The sequence below is a fragment of the Ischnura elegans genome, chromosome 12, assembly GCF_921293095.1.
Source record: "Ischnura elegans chromosome 12, ioIscEleg1.1, whole genome shotgun sequence".
NCBI classification, from domain to species: Eukaryota; Metazoa; Arthropoda; class Insecta; order Odonata; family Coenagrionidae; genus Ischnura; species Ischnura elegans.
This window is the reverse complement of record NC_060257.1, coordinates 92,291,330-92,308,677: the sequence shown is the minus strand read 5'-3', so window position 1 is coordinate 92,308,677 and position 17,348 is coordinate 92,291,330. Positions and strand designations below refer to the sequence as shown.

The 17,348-nt window shown below is 38.7% G+C and overlaps 1 protein-coding gene across 3 annotated transcripts in view; it reads right to left on the bottom strand.

Annotated features, from left to right (window-relative positions):
• Positions 1-1,896: 1,896 nt before the first annotated feature.
• The window catches only part of LOC124169307 (eukaryotic translation initiation factor 4E-binding protein Mextli), an 80,961-nt gene continuing 65,509 nt past the window's right edge, over positions 1,897-17,348 (bottom strand). Inside the window, exons 15-16 of one of the 3 annotated variants that reach the window (XM_046547885.1) lie at positions 12,750-12,791; positions 2,197-2,356 (exon numbers count right to left, since the gene is read on the bottom strand). In XM_046547885.1, the coding sequence (XP_046403841.1) occupies positions 12,765-12,791 (27 nt within the window). In that variant the 3' untranslated portion in view covers positions 2,197-2,356; positions 12,750-12,764. Of the gene's footprint in view, positions 2,357-12,749; positions 12,792-17,348 lie in introns of all 3 variants that reach the window. The other 2 variants (XM_046547883.1, XM_046547887.1) reach the window with 2 other exon arrangements.

Below are 17,348 nucleotides of genomic sequence, written 5' to 3'. Positions count from 1 at the left end.
GCCTATGCAAACCTCTACATGGGCCACCTGGAAAGCTCCTTTCTAAATTCCCAAACCCTCAAGCCTCTCCTGTGGGTCCGATTCATCGACGACATTTTCTTACTATGGGCCCATGGGCGTGATTCGCTTGACACTTTCATTGCGTCCCTCAACTCCACCTCATCCGTTTCTTTCACTTCATCAATTTCTGCCTCCTCCCTTACCTTCCTTGACATAAACATCCACCTTGAAAATAATACCTTCAGCACCTCCATCCACAAAAAACCCACCAACCATGAACAATACCTACACTACACCAGTTGCCATCCACCTCACACCAAACACGCGATCCCCTACTCCCTCTCAGTCCGCGCCCATCGCATCTGCAACAACTCACCATCTCTTCAAAGAGCCACACAGAACCTCCACCATGCTCTCCTCAAACGAGAGTATCCAGAATCCCTGCTTAAAAAGAAAATACTCTCTCCCTCCGAACAGTACACCCCACGCACCAAAAAAGAACAAACCAGAAAACTCAATCTCACCACTACATTCTTCCCTGGCACTCAAAAAATTAAAAAAATATTAAAAGATCTGTACCCCATCATCAGCAAAAACAAAACCAGGGCTGCTCTTCTTCCATCCTGCCCCTCCATTGCCTACAGAAGAGCACCTAACTTAGGTAATATTTTAAAATCCACCCGCCCCCTCCTCCGACACACACTCCCCCCACTCTCCTCCCTTACTCCATGCAACCGCCCCCGGTGCAAGTGCTGCCCTCTGCTACGCCCCACCACTTCACCTGTCATCAATAGATCCTCCTCCATACCGTCTTGTACCTCCTTCAACGTTGTCTACAAGCTACTTTGTAATTTTTGCCCCTCGTACTACATGGGAGAATGCACCACACCCATATCCATCCGAATGAACAACCACAGACACTCCTGCAAAACCCCCCCCTTCCATGAACCCGTCCCCATTCACACTGCCTCACACAATAGTTCCTTCGATAAATGTTTTTCCCTAACCATCATTGAAATTCTGCCAGAAAAGGCAACCATCATCGAGGTGAGAACGAGGGAAATGGCACATATTTGGGTTGAAAAGGCGTTTGAAACGCCCGGGCTAAACATTGCCCACTAATAGTCAAAGCAAACCCTACCCTCCCTTCCCCCTCTCCCCTTCTTCCACCCCCACTACTTCACCAAGGAGAGCTTCTGGAGGATCGGCCTGCAGCAGTTCACCTTCAGCACTGACGATAGCGGGTCAACCCGCTGAAACGTTTGCAAGCTTCTTTGTGAGTGTCCTTTTCTATGTGTTCCTATGTTTTTTATTAGTGTTTATTTTGTCCGTTATTTATACTATCGCGTAGTGCGCTTTCCTCAAGACTTTATATATTATATATAGTACCACTCTGTCCCTTCATGGGAACTCTTGCAGCTCATCAACGACACAATGGTGTTTACATGATAAGCATGAAAAACCAGTGTTGCTATGACCATATTCTTAACAAAAATATCACAGTTACTGAAAATGACTAATAAGAATGTTGAAAATGTTAAGAGAAACTTGCTCTAAAATGTGAAAGGAAACATAAGCTAGTAAAAACTATTCTTCTAGAGGCTTAGTTACATAGTGTATTGATCCCTACCATGTTTATATGTATGAACGCAAAAATTCACCATTTAACCACCTGACTTGTGCAATTGCATGCACAGAAAATAGAATCTGTTCTAATTTGGTTCACGCAATCGAACACTCTCAATTCTATTTCACCAAAATCATTTCAAATACATTGCAACATAAATACGTATGAGTTAATGTACCATGTAACTAGGCCTTAAGTGCACATTGAGTAAAAAAACTTTCGTTTTTACCTCTTTTTTGTCACAATAAAGTGAATAAAAATTCCATTGATCCTTTTAACCTTTTATTATTCCCAAATATAATGAAAATTTCTTTGAGAAACAAGTAACACGACCTTATCTTTATCCAAGGCCTACATGAAAAAAGATGATATTTTTGAGATTCAGGATGAAATGTAAAGGAGATTAACAAAAAAATAATAAGACACCTTGAAGCAAAACTATGTTCTGCATAGTTTCAATAAATAATTAAATTATAAGTGACTAGGATCAATACATTTGTCAGTTCTTAAAGCTTGATGAGTATCTTTAAAGTTTTTAAATAAATAGAATTATCCCAGACCACAAAGAGCTCAATAAGCAAGAATTATAGAAACTAGAGTTAATATAAAACAGCACCGAGTCTACTCTGGCGTCGGTGGCTCAGATTCAGCAGCATTGAGAATAAAGCTTTGAGTATCTACATTCTGGGCCCATCGGACATATTTTCTTGGGTCAAAGACTTCAGGGCTCTGAAAAATAGAAAGTTAAAAGACATTCAGAATTATCGCACATATATTAACTCACCACTCATGACCTAATCTGCACCCTGCAGAATTGACGTAAAACCTGTGCCCCAAGAACTGAGTTTCTCTTTGTTAAAGTGGGACATGAGAAAAAATGCTGAATATATGTACTGATACCAATAAAATATGTTTTAAAATTGAACTTGATAGATTTTAATCATTCAAGTAGGCGTAATTCACCATATATTTCACTCCATAGATCCACTATACGTACTTCATCGCTTAATAAATTCCCAGAAATAATGCAAAAAATCCACAGAGAATAAATCATTTGTCTTGACCAGGATTTGAACCCCGATTTCCGGTCTAGTGCTTTAGCCAGTTAAGCTATTGAGGTGTCATTCTTCTAAGTGGAAATTTGTGGACACAACCGGACAAGGTGTCATGAGCATATGATATATTAATATGAATAACATCTAAGAAATAAGTTTTCACTGCTACCTCTAATAAGAAAATGGTCTAAATTTGCGAAATAAATGGTTTCTTTCTAATCATCATGGCCAACCACCTTGATATAAATATAGCTTGCCTCATTCATTTTTAGTAAAAAAATTTATGGATGTTCAAATGGCAACCCAAAGTTTCCTTCTGGAGCAAGAAATATACATAAAATTGCCCATTGAGGGAGGAACAGCAAGCAAAGATAAACTGTCGTTGATTCTTATCTCTCCAACAATCTTGACCCTACTTCATTTCACCTTCCACAAAACCTTCCTTCCCAAAAAAAATTGTGCAAACCTTAGGGTTTTAACTTCAATAATATTACATTCACTGACCTATGGCACCATATCCTCAGGTTAAAGACTTGCAATTAAAAGCAAAGACCTCTTAACCAATCACCATGAGTCACTTCAGGAAATGGCCATGATTGAAAGAATTTCGTAGCAAAAACTAAATTTTTTTCAATTCCATGAAGTTGCAGTGAACACAGTCATTATTATGATTCAGCAATGATCACACCATAAGTGAAGGTTGGAAAAGTAAAGGCCATTACAATATCAGTGAAAACTCACACCCAAACTTTCATATCACATAGCACACATTTAAAATTTTAAAAGCAAAATTAATAACAGAATACAACAAAGAATGCAACAACAGTAATAATGTTATAACAAACATCAAAACGAAAAAAGCAAAAATACTGTAAACACAACATAATTCACGCAAATGTACCAACCCTTGTGAGCAAGTTGAGCACCAATTATTGATTTAGGAGAATGGCATCATTCCATCTAACGCAGATGTAGGTAAATCATGTAAATTCAAACCATCTATGCGTATGTCTCTTAACCAAATTAACAAATACTGCAACCCTCCAATTGCGGGAATGTTTTTAAACGTTTTGTACACTGACAGCAAGAAAAACATTTTTAACCCTCTTACTGCCACCGGGCCGATATATCGGCCCTCGCTGGTTGAGCGAAAACTGCTGAATTATTTCACTTTTTTTTCGTGATTGTGGCCTTTTCAATGGCTGTAATTTATGTAAACCCCCATGATCTATCTATAGTTATAAGATACAAATATATCTTAAGAACTGGGGAAAAAAATCTAGACGTATTAAATAAAATTAAGTAGCTGAAAAATTTTTAAATCTGAAATGTAGCAAATTTGGGAAAATAGGTAGCCTTGGCAGTCTTCGTCCATCCCACATCCCGAAATGGGCTGCTGCAGTAAAAGGGTCAAATGTTTAACCATTGCTCGACTTCCTCCTTCAGTTTCCCAAAATGTTCATTGCCTCCCGGGCAGAGCCCTTTCATGGGCACTTTCCCTCGCTCTAGTGATCACTTAACTCACAGCTTAACTCTCTTTGGCCATCCCAGAAAAACAAAACGTTCCCACAGTCTAAGGGTTAACGGGCATGCCTAGACTCAACTATGTCATGCATACTCTATTAGTTTAGATAGAGGAGGAAGGTTTAAGACATTTTAAACTAGTCAGGGCCAGATCAAAGGGGGGGGCACAAGGGGCTCGTGCCCTCGGCTACCCACCAAGCATGATCCTTATGCCATTATAGAGGTAAATCTCACAATAGCAGAAAAAAGTAGAAAAAATCATCATGAATTCCAAGTGAAGCTGGGTTATTCTTTGGCTAACATGTTGTCGTCAACCAAAACGTTTATAAATAGTTAACACTGCTGATGTTTAAACACTTTATCCATTGGCGTTGCTAATGTAGCTCTGAATACAACCAGTGGCACACCAAGTGGTGTCGTCGGAAACACAAGTTGCACGCGTAGCTCTGTGTATTTAGGCCTCCCACCCAAATGGGCCCTGGGGTAACCTATATCCTAAATCCGGCCCTGAAACTAGGGATTAAGTGACATAAGTGGAATCAGCTGAAAAGACAGGAATATCGAGAACCCATGGGTATGAGAGCACAAATGAATTTGTTATACAGAAAAGAGGTAGAGTACTGCCTGAAAAAAATCAGGACTTCATTTTAAAATGAGACGAAGAATACATATATGTCCTATCATGGGAGAGAATCAAAAATAAATTCAGAATACACACATCTAACTATAAGGCTGGTTGTACACTGGAAGCGTATTCAGGCGGTTTCGCACTCTTGCGTACTCGAGAGGCAAAAAGCGGCAACAAGAAGAGCAGCTACAAGCGTAGGGCTCGTCCATGCAAGCGAACTTGCGCTGCCAGTGGACATGTGTATTCGTTACAGACTTCAGGAGTTTGGCCATGTCAGAAAAACAACATGCCAACAACAATAATGCCTCCTTGAGAGTACTTACCTCATAAGACATTGGATGCTAGCTGAAAAGAAAAATCTTGTTGGGCGACCTGAATTTATCAGAAGAGGAGGACGGTGGGTGAGTACAACCATTTGCATTTGGATTTAGAAAATGAACAGCCAAAGTTTTATGACGACTATCGGATGACACAAGGCCTTTCTGTTATGTTTTGAATAGTAAAGAGAAAATTATAGATGAATGAGGTCTCAGTTCAAGCGTCTACGAGCGACAGATCCAACCCAAACAGGATGTGTAGCGCGAGTGTGAGTACGCGAAGCTGCTTGTTTACGCTTGTGTAGCATGAGCGCAAAGCCGCCTGAATACACTCCCAGTGTACGACCAGCCTTAGTGACCCAGTTAGCATGCTTGCAGCAGCATGACCAACCACTGGGTCATACCCAAACTCTGCCCCAGGTATTGACAAATTTGCTACTTTTCTCCATACAGTGAAATGAGAAGTCATAAACGGCTAACCATGAGGTGCAAGTGGAAGTAAGATGAGACTAGTAAGTGTTTCAAACCCACTCAACCCTCAGGGCAGAGCATGACCCATCAGCGAGTCACACTCTCGCCGGACTGGATGCCACAACGCAAAATGGTTGACCATTCTTGACTTGGCCCACTGCTTAAGATCAGAGGAACCTCGTCTGAGTGCTATTATGAATACAATGCATACATAATATTCAGCGTGTAATACAGTGACACTCGCTGAAGTTACTTCAGAATGGTGTTTGATAGCAAAAGTTGAAAATGAGAAGGATTTGTGCCACCTGGGTAGCATTTCTAAGGTATCTTCATCCCAGCTGCTCCTCAGTTTGGTGGATTTATTAAAAATTAGCAGTCATGAATGAATGTGCCACATAATGCTGGCACTAATATTCATTTTAAATCCAACTTAACAATTGGTGGTCCAAAAACATGCGAATTTTTGAAAAAAAAAGGAATAATAAAAAAGCCCCAGGGTTTTGCAACCACCGATGACTTTCCCATGTTTGGTGTATCAAACAATGGGCGGCGAGTCATATCAAATGGCACAGCCACTGTCAGGGGCAAAAGGTGCATTGGAGGCAGCGTTTTGGTGGGAAAGAATCAAGATGCAACAAAAGAGTTTGAGTAAAAAGACTAAAATATGTTTACCATCAAAAAAGAGGTTAAGGAAGGCTGAAAGCCTCGACATTCCAAATAACAGCATTAGGCTAGGAGCCTCAGGCACAACCATCCACCAGAGCACTAACCTGGGGCCTTTTTCACAAACGTTTCTCTTACATTTGAGACCATGAATTCATAAATCGGACAAATTTTTAAATAAAAATGCCAGCCTAAAGCCATACTCTAGAGGCCCTTCACTCCTCAAACTCTGGTGTCTTGCTCAATTTTTACAGACAATAGATGACCAAATAGATGAAGCTCTACGAAATATCAATGAATAAAAAGCCATAAAGAGGGACACAGTCCATTCAAAGAAAGGAAATATTTTGTTGAAATACATTAGGTGCCTCTGACTCATCAGTAAATTGAGAAGCAGCCAAATGATTTCTTGGACAGTTTTGATTTTCTACTCTGATTCTGAATAAATCGTTGAAGAATGGAGACTATCAAACTACAAGATTCATCTCTAGTGTCAATGACGGAAATGAATGTAACCACTAAACAGCACCTTCAAGGGGTGATGAATATACTTGGGTAATTGAAAAATGGAATGTAATGAAGTAAAACTAATACTAGCATACCTTTCGATCTAATGAATTATAGAGAGCCAATGAGCATACTTTAAAAAGATACTGGCAAGTTTATTCCCCATAGCCATCACCAATGAATGACTAAAGGTCCACAAAAGTGGTTTTATTTTTTGCTAAAATTTGTTTTAAAACCATATGATTTCCGTGTTATAGAAAATCTTGGTGGTGTTATTATAATGCTACAATTTTCCCACATTTAAATAGGCGTTTTATTATTTTATGGTTTCATGTTTCTTTGATACACGTTTCATGAATACTTATACTTTTATTAAGCATTTTACATAACATTTAACACAATTTTGGTAGCACAAAATTTCTGATAAAACTAATGAAAGAAATGGTTCAACTTATATTGGTTCAAGGTATATGAATGGTTCAAATATGTAGTCTTGGTGAATACGATCGGCAAGCAGCTAATTCCCACTACCTTATATGTGTTTACTTCGAGAGCCATTCCAGAATTTTTGGATTGTCAAGTTTCTCTACACTAAATAAAGCCTTTAAAAATGCTTCTGTAGTAGCAACAACAAGTTCCTCCTTTGCTTTCTTTGACTGAGTGACTGTGTGTTCAAATGATAGCCGTCGTTTTGCGGGTCCCCTTTCTTTCGCACGTTTATGTGTACCGCTACTGATATGCTTTAACAAAATGTCACATCTTTCAAATTAAAAATTTTTATCGCACACTTTGCGCAGTAATACTCTGTCTTTCACATAAAATCCTCCTCAGCTGAATTCACCTGCCCTGGTATGAACAATATCACTAGCTTTTGGCATTTTAAAATTCCTATCCTTCTTTTGATATTTAAAGCTGGAACTATGATAAAAAATAAAATCCAACCGCAAAACACAACCTATCACGATGGTGTTTTCAAACTGAGTGCTGGGTAGCTACGGTATAGCCATGTACTGCATAACTTACAAATTGGCCAAAATGTTTCATGTCGTGGGTTCCCTTTCGATACCCCTCACCCAGGTGTTGAGGGAGGGTAGGACAGCAGCCAGATACAACAAAATCTCTTAGTTTTGACGCTTTGAAACAAAATCGCTTACTTAATGGATGTCTTAACACATTCCGTGCTGACCGTTTTTTGAAGAAAATGCCCTGTGGCTGACTTTTTGGCAAATATTTGTATTTTTTTATTATTGTTTTAACCACGTGATCTTATGATTTGTGATGCCTGCTACATGTTTTCGCACTTTTTTATAAAAAATAACCCTTCATTTGATAAAAATTTGAAATTTAAATTTTCTAAGTATCCTGTCAAACTTTTGATACCGTCCCGCAACACACCTTTATGTTTCCCACATTTCTTTGCTCTTTGTCAGTACTGTAGCGAAAACCCGTTCAGACTTTATCACTTTCTGGAAAAAAATAATGGAAATAGTAATGCAGCAAACATTATTTTTATAATCTGGAAATGATACATTTAAATACGATTTTAAATGTTTTATTGCTCAAAAGAAAATATTGCGAGTATTACCAATATTTCCAGCAAAAGTGTTGCTCCCTATGGTGGAAAAATTATTATGAACGATATGATATCCTCTGGATATGATTTTATAATGATATACATTGGTTTATAAATGAAAGGGGAAATTTGTATAAACGAAGAATTGTTGCAATGAAACATATTGTTTTACAAATCAAAAATTGACCAGCATTTTTAGAATAATTTTTCAGTCACTAAATACTTTGCATAAAATAATATCTTTTTAAATAAATATTGAAATAGAAAATATAAAAGGTAAACATTAAAAAATAATTTTTTCCCGCTGGGTAAATAATTTTCCGCATCACAAATTCTTGTGATACTTCTGGAAACAGTCAAGACACAATCGAGGATCAGATAGGCAGGTGGGGCTATAATATGATGTATCCTGGTGGACATTATTCTTGAAGCACTGCCTACATCTCTTCTGTTTTCGTCTTTTCTGTCTATCGTGTTTTTCATATAATCGGGGAAATCCTATATAAGTCCTAATAAGCCCTTGGTTTTGGTTGAGGCAGACTAGGATGACTATCTCCTCAAAGGGATCGAAGGTACAGATATTGTCATAAGAGATTCTATAACTGGAATTAGAAAGTCGATGAGAGGAATTTTTAAAAACTTTTCTTTGAATAAAAATTACGTTTCAGCAACAGTGATTTCAGTAGGTGGATTCCCAATTTTTAGTACCATTTGATGAATTTCCTTTCAATGGGAAAGTCAGACATCATTTGATCCCAATGATCGATGCCACAATTTTAATTGCTATTTTCAACCACCGCCTGTGGCTTTCTTGGCGTGCACCCTCGCCTTTTCGTAGATTCGTTCATTTTTTGCACTGAATTCAGCGATGATCATCCGCACTTCCCTCTAATCCGTCCACCTTAGGATACCGATTTTATGCTCATGAAAGGCCTCCACCACCTCGCTTTTCTTTAATTCGTAGCAGAGCACCAAAAGAGGAATAACTTTCTTGCCTCTCCTCAGTGTCCCCGTCAAGTTAGGTTTCCCATTTGGATGGAATCTAGAACTGGCTACACTGTTATAAAAGTTATCAATATGAAAGGATTAGCCTCAGTCAAAATGATCCTCCATCATTTGTTTACCATCTTCTCCGACTCCCCTTTTCCAGACACTTCTGAGTTGGAGAACCTGCAGCGCCAAACCCTTTGCTTCCGTCAACATATACAACTTCATTGCGTACCTGTAGCGCTTTCCCCTCATATATTCACTATATCCCAGCCTAGCTCTCCATGGAATCATAGACTCTTCCCAACTTAGGTCACGTGAGCGGTTCACTACTTTTTCCACTGTTTCCTTGAATGCGTCTATATGGGGCTAATTTTGAATAATCAGTGGGCCAGAGGAGTGTTAGAGTCAGAGAACGTAGATAGGTTCTTGTTGATTTGAACGGCTTGGAGAATAGACATGAATTGATCAAGCGACTTCTCTCTCCTGAACCAATGCAAGTCATATAAAGATCAAGCTTTTCAATTATAGGAGATACGGGAGATTTGGATAATTCTAGCACGAAAAATAAGGCCAAAAAGTGGGGAAATTCTTCTATGGTTTCCTTCAGGACACGTATTGCCCATTTTATATCCTCGGATGTATATATCCTCGGGCCGGATCAGTTTCTCCGAGTTCGGCGGTATGTGACTGGGTTAGTGGAAATTGTTCTCTTAGGCATTTTTTTTGTTGGGGAGGATGCCAAATAGAATGCTTGTAAGTATTTCGGATATTATGGAAAAAATCAAGTAATGAGTCTCTAATTCAAATGCTAGTGAACATAAGGATGGGGAAGTCTGGCTATTGTGCAGGAAATGTAAATAGTAAAAATAAATTGCAATGTGGAATCAGGACTTTACTGAAGTTATTGTAAAATTTATGGAAATATATTATTTCATGCATAGCAGCAAATAAACAGGGATAACAACAAATTTTGCCATGATGAAATCATAGCAAATAAAATTAACTCTGAAACTTAAAAAGTATAAGAACGGAAGCATTTATTGTTATCGTAAGGATAAAAATACACATACCTGGAGTATGTCCGAAATTAGGCAACCAGCTAAGCAATCTACCACGATAGCGTTAATTGACGTTAAAAATGAAAATAGCAACAAGGGAAAAATATCTGTATTCCTTCTTGTAAAAACCAATTAAATAAACACAATCTAATCATTGCGTTAAAAGTCACAAAGAAAGATAAAATACCTTGTAATAAAGTAATTACCTATCCTCGTCAAATGTAAAAGCTTCTTTTTATTATTTCGCTTTGAATATTTGCAAAAGTTTTTTTTTAAGGTGTAAGAACAATTATGAGAATATACAACTGTTTTTTGCATTATAAAATTAAAGTAATCAAAAAATACACTGTAAAAAGCCACCCCCAAAGACGTCCTTGCAGAGCAAAACCGGGTAAAATAGAAAAACACAGAAAAAATCGAAAAAAAAATTTTTCGGAGCTTTCCGCACGGCAAACAGGCGAAGAGTGGTGACTGACCCTCTCCCATACCCTAACAGCGGTGGCTGGCGCTCAGGGCGGAATATAACGCAAAAGGGAATCATGACGTAGCGTCTACGTCATCAGTCACTGGGTAGTGACTGCCATGACGTAGACGCTACGTCATGAGCACGGAACGTGTTAAACGAATCGAATCGTGCAGTTGATGGCACGGCGCAGTTGACGGCCGCCGTCGTCACCACTGCGCCCATTTCAATCCGGCCCGGCGGTGAGCCGTCTACGGCGTGAAATACAGGCAGTGCTACATTGAGGCCGCTTTCTGATGAAACGACTTTTCGCCGGTTGCCATTCACGTCACGACGCTGTGAAATTCAGGCCGCTTTCAGACGAGATGACTCACTGCCACACTCTGGGCTGTGCTGTGAATGGCAGCCCGGTCCCAGCCAGCGGCTGTGTTTAAGTCTACGAAATTGTTACATCAGACCCACACTCCAGGTTTTTCTGTAACAAGTTATCCAATAACGCTGTCTAATGCGTCGCAGTGAATCAGCGGAATTACTGCTCGGCATTGCCGGGCGTGTGAGCTTGTATTTTCGCTCTTCCGTGGCCGCGTTAAATTTCTTTCTGCACATTTAAATTCATAATATCTAATTCTTCAAGCGAGAAAGCGCCTCATTCTAAATATTTCAGGATTGATACATGGGAATCCAAGAGAGAGGCTGTGGTAAATTTAACGGCAAATTCTGGTGGAGAAATCACTACAGTGCACAATATTACGCGGATGCGTTATGCAGAAGACTAAAGGAGCCAATTGACCTTGGAATTTTATGAGATAGAGCAAATGGACATCAGCAGCGTTAAACAATGAAGGCTTAGGCTTAATAGATTATGACTCATTAGATGTGATTTTTTCGCTAATCCACCTAAAATCACAAAAAATGCGAAATTTCGTTTTTATTTACCGATTTCGCGTTATTTCGTGTTATTTCGCGATATTGCGTCTCGCGAAAATCACTGACCTCTCCCAATGACACATGAAGTACTGAAAGAAGACATACAATGCAGTATTTGCAGTTTTTGACCCCACATATATTATGGGAAGCCCTGAAATTAAGACCCATACGAAGGGCACGATAAATCAACTGTTTAGTGTCATATTGCATAGTGCAATAAAAATATTTAATCATCACTCTTTTGCTAATAACATCATCATGCTACCATTAAAGAATATTAACTCTGTGAAAATATTAATTTTCAGTGATAAATTACTCATCACTATGGCTCCTTGTTTTTGGTGAATGCGGATGTTGAATGTGGTTTGAAGTAGGTTCAGAACACCATCCAAAACCAAAGAAAAAATTGTAAATATTGTCACAATAACAAAAAAATCCAGTAGGAAATTCAAAAAATATGAAGCAACAAATATTTTTATTTACAAAAATCAAGGAGCCATAGTCATTGCCCAACTACGACCCTTGCAAATATGTAGTCCATAGGACTTTTTTGCTGGTATCTTGGGATATCACCTCAATACAATACCTCCACTGCACAAATGCTCTACAATCGCCCAATGAATCAAATCCACTCATCTAGTATCCCTAGTAGTACCAGATGAGCAGATTTGATTCGGTGGGCGCTTGTTGAGCATTTTTGCAGCGGAGGTATCGAATATGAACACATTGAATCAACAGTTTAAAATCTAGCATTCAATCCTCTAGTCAAATAATAGGCCAAAGAGTATTGCATGGTGCAAAATTTTGAGAAAAATAGCACTTTTACCATTCATTCAGCATAAGTCTACTCATTACTGATGCACATTTTTTCCTTCAGTCAAAAAAAGTCAACTTTGAATGTGTTTCCTTAAACATTGTAAGAGGGATTAAGAAGCTATGGTAATACCTTGTTGAAATGAAGTCACTCTCTACTGCACAGGTGAAGGACCTGAAATTCAAGTCAATAATTCTTATTGTAAACAAAATCGTCCAGCAATCACAGAAAACAACACATCAGATTGTAAAAATCACCACAAACAAATAATTAATAACAAAGCCAAATAAATCCAAAGAGTGAGAAATGGAATTGCTATGGCATGCACATTGGAGGCAAATATCTTACCACTGAAATTACCATTGCCATCATTGAAATTTCTCCGAACATCCAGAATTCATTTAACCATATTTAAATTCGTATACAACCATGATTAGTATTATAATATACAGGGTGGAGAAAAATTGTCTCAAAATTTTAAACACAGACTAGCTTATGCCAGTAGGAACCAAAATTACTGACGAAGATTCGTTTGAAAATGCACCATTTGTAAACTACAGACACTTAGAGCCAAGTGCTCCAATTGGCTGCGAGTTTGTCCTGTTGCCGGATGCTCTGAACAAGTCACGGCTTGAAACGCTTAGCCTGCCTTTGCCCTGAGCATCTGGCAACAGGGCCAACTCGCAGCCAATCAGAACCCTTGGCTCAAATTTTCTGTAGTTTAAAAATGGTGCATTTTCGACATAAACATCATCGGAAATTTTGGTTCCAACTGGCATCAGCTATTTAGGGTTAAAATTTTGTGACAAACTTTTTCCCATCCCTGAATAGTAAATGATCTGTATTCCATTGCTATGCTTGCAAGCCATCCTAATCATAACATATCTCCCCTCAATTTTGTTATGGAGGCTTCCACAGTGATTAAATTAATAATTGTTTCTTGGGTTAATTTCCACTAAAAATGAATGAATGAAAAAACACGGCATTAACCTCTTCCCTACGCAGGGCGTGATTTCACGGCCTGAATTTTCTGATGCTAAAGAAGGAAGGCCGGATTTTCACGGCTTGAATTTTTCGAAGCAAAAGGGCAAAGGCCGTGTTTTCACGGTTTCGCGGTCAAGAATGCCAAGTGGGTCCCAACCGCCATTAGGGTCCCTCGGCGCAAGAGGTCCGACCCTTTCCTATTGTCCGTGTGGGGATTACCTCGGCCCATTCCGGCTCTCAGTGTCCCACTCAAAGAAGGTGCTCATGGTCACTTATTTGTTTATAAGTTAAAATAACTAAAAATGTTCATGTTGTGAGAAGCATTCCATACCATTGCAGGAAAGAGCACTGCCCTACCCAGGTAATTACTCTCATACCTTGGTTCTCTGATCAGGTTACATTTAGGTTACATTTTACACCTCACAGGCTTACTTCGGGATACATTAGCGCATTAATGTTTTCTTGGATCAAAACTTATTACCCTCCAACTGGCACATCTAAGAGTGGATTGGTGCAAGTAGCCTCCTACTTAAATTTGTGGAAGAATATAACCTCACTCTTCTCGGAATAACTCATTTTCTTTTAAAAAATTTCTTGACGCGCATTCAAATATAGCCGTTAACTCTCCGTTCGCATTCCGCTACCTATACAAGGGATGGTTTCCGTAGAACCCTGCTGCGCGATGCAGCCCATACCATGAATGGAAAGAGAACTGCTCTACCCAGGTAATTACTTTCATATCTTGGTTCTCTGGTCAGGATCCATTAAGGTGGTCTGCCCTGTGACCTCACGGGCTTACTTTGGGACACACAAGCGCATTAACGTTTTCTTGGAAAAACTTATTACCCTCCAACTGGCACACCCAACAGTATATTGGTGCAAGTATCCTCCTACTGAAATATGTCTGAGGAAGATGATAACCTCATTCTTCTCGGCATAGCTCATTTTCTTTTCAAAATTTTCTTGGTGTGTATTCAAATTTAACCGTAAATATTCTGTACGGATTCCCTCTCCTACTTCTGCAAGGATTGTCTTTCAAATGATGTTTTGGTGGAATTACATTTTTTCTTGGAATTATACAGCCAGGATTTTTTTCTTGAAGTGCCTTTCGATGGTTCCTTCGAGCTTTCGTTAGTTTTGCATACGTTCTCGACGTGTTCAGAGTTACTTGGACGAGTGGAGCATTAGGCAAACTTGCTGTACGGGAATTTCCTTGCACTGGGAAAATGTCCAGGCTAATTACAGATCAATCGATCCTGGAAATACTCACCAGAACTGTTAATGAAGACGAGGATAGTGACTCTAGAAACAGGTTTTTGTTTTTTTTTCTTATTTCGTGCGTAAAATTAATTTATATTTATCTAAGTGAAATTGCTTTATAAATATAATTTTGCAATTTCAAACAACAAATTTGTTTGATTCAAGTAGTTTTATGAGAATTTTTCGGGAAAATATTCTTCTTAATAACTTCGAAATGTTTCATTCCCATGTTTTCAGAGAACTCGTGGAGAGCAGACGTGAATGAGGAGTGTGGATTTGGGCATCATGGATATAAAATATGTTAATATCATAAATCGTAAATACCTAGAAGTATGCTAGGAAAATTGAAAGATTTCATTCCCTTTAAAGTATTTTTTGGCCTATGATCTAATGCATGGCATCTCAGGCATCAGAGCCCTGATGACGATGGACGACTCGGCCATCGAAACGTCGGCAGAGATGGAGAACCTTATCCGGTGGCAATCCCGAATAAACTTCAACATAAAGCCTATCTGCCGTTCCTCCCTCTCATATCCCACTTCCTGTCTTCTCTTCCGCAACCTTTCCATTCATTTCTCCACCTGAACAAGGGCAAACAAGAGGTAACAATGACATCCAAATTCTTAGTCACCATAGCATTTGAAACGAACTACGCAGAAGAAGAGCGATAATTTGGAACATGCGTGATTTGGAGCATTCCAGAATTATAATGTATCAAGTTTTTTGATCACCAGCCTCGCAGTTACCAAGTTAACTGACCATGCAACAGCTCAATGGTGGATGGGCAAAAATTAGCTTATAACCTGAAATGATCTCTCCTCATTTAATATTGGCACTTCTAAAAAGAATATTTTCGTAAAATAGAAGCAAGAGTCAAATGAATATACCAGGTCGTCCTTCCTCATGAGCATTCCTCTACAAATGCAGAGCCTTTCATGACTTCCCACTCATCTGGCTGCTTTGTTTTCATGCTACGCCTCACTCTTCCCCTCCTGATCGCAACGCCCTATACTTCATTCACTAAATTCTGTCAAATGGTGCTCAATCATTTCTTATGAGCAGAGGCTACCTTATTGTCTTTTACTGTTAGAATTTAGCTTAAATAATTACCTACTGACAAACAAAACAAGTTACATAATTCTCTGAGCTACAATGATTATTTTCTGAGAAGAGATTGAGGACCTACAACCTTTCAAACTCTTCTCACAGTGAGTGGTCCATTGTGAGGAAGCCCAATATTAAAGCACAGCTCACCTGAAGATCCTCCCTTTGTTCCTTTCCAAAGTCAGTCTTCACAGAGGATCCATGGAAAAACCAAGCACTGTTTCTCCTGACATTTCCTCAATTAGTGACCATGCATATTTCTTCTCCGAGGTAATACTTCAAGTGATAGCACAATGTCGATGTTGCATATTCCATGTTATGATATATGGTAAGCCATTAGAAATTATATTAGTTTTAGGATATTTATTTCCAGCGATTTAATGTCCAAAATAAATAATAATTAAAGTTTTAACGAGTGAATTACCCTCCAGAAGACAATTCTATCACTCATCATGGAAAAAACATATTCACTTTCTCAAGATAAAAAAGATGAGATTAGGTAAATATCGAATTTCTACAGCATACCCCGAAGACTGACGATCTGAAGTATGCCACCGACAAATTGACATTCTCTGAGGGTATGAAAGAATTTTCCAAAACAAAAAAAAAGTTTTGTCGAAGAATAAAAATTTTTCCTATTATTAGACTCTATCAGATATTTATTCAAGTTCAATCCTTGCTTCATTCCAATGCAATCTAGCCACAAGGGGCTCTTCAGGACTCTGCCACAAATATTTCTAATAGGTGTTCCCCACGACAGGTTCCATGCTATCATATCTCCCAGATATCACACTTTCTGTATCACCTTTATGCTAATACCATCCACAGCATATGCATGGGGATAGTTGGATGACTTTTGCATGAAATGCACCAGGAGATGCGGCCCGATGTTTCGTGACCCAGAGCTGATCACATATGCATTCATGGGAAATGATAATATGTAGTTGTCTTTTATTTATTTCAAGCAGGAGAAGTGTACGGAAGGGGAGTTAAGGACAAAATGGGGGAAAATTGATAAATTTTGCTGACGACTGGGTTTACTTCTTTTCTTTATTCAGTATCCCCATTAAAAGTCTCTTATTTTTCCTGTTGACTCTAGCATTGGGTCATGAAAAGTAAGACCATCATGTCTCATGCTGCATACACACAGCATACACCTGCATATCTAATTATCACAATGTGAGAGCTTCAATCTAGAAATAATTTTGGAGCAAATCAGACTTCGTATGGTTATTCTCGATTATCAATTGGGTAATTAGCACAGAGCGAGCCAAATATTGTGAGCTACATATGTGGTACACATTTATGTATTACAGTATAAATTAGAAATAAAAAGAGTCTTATATTAATATGTATACCTACATAAAATTTTGAATCCGAGGA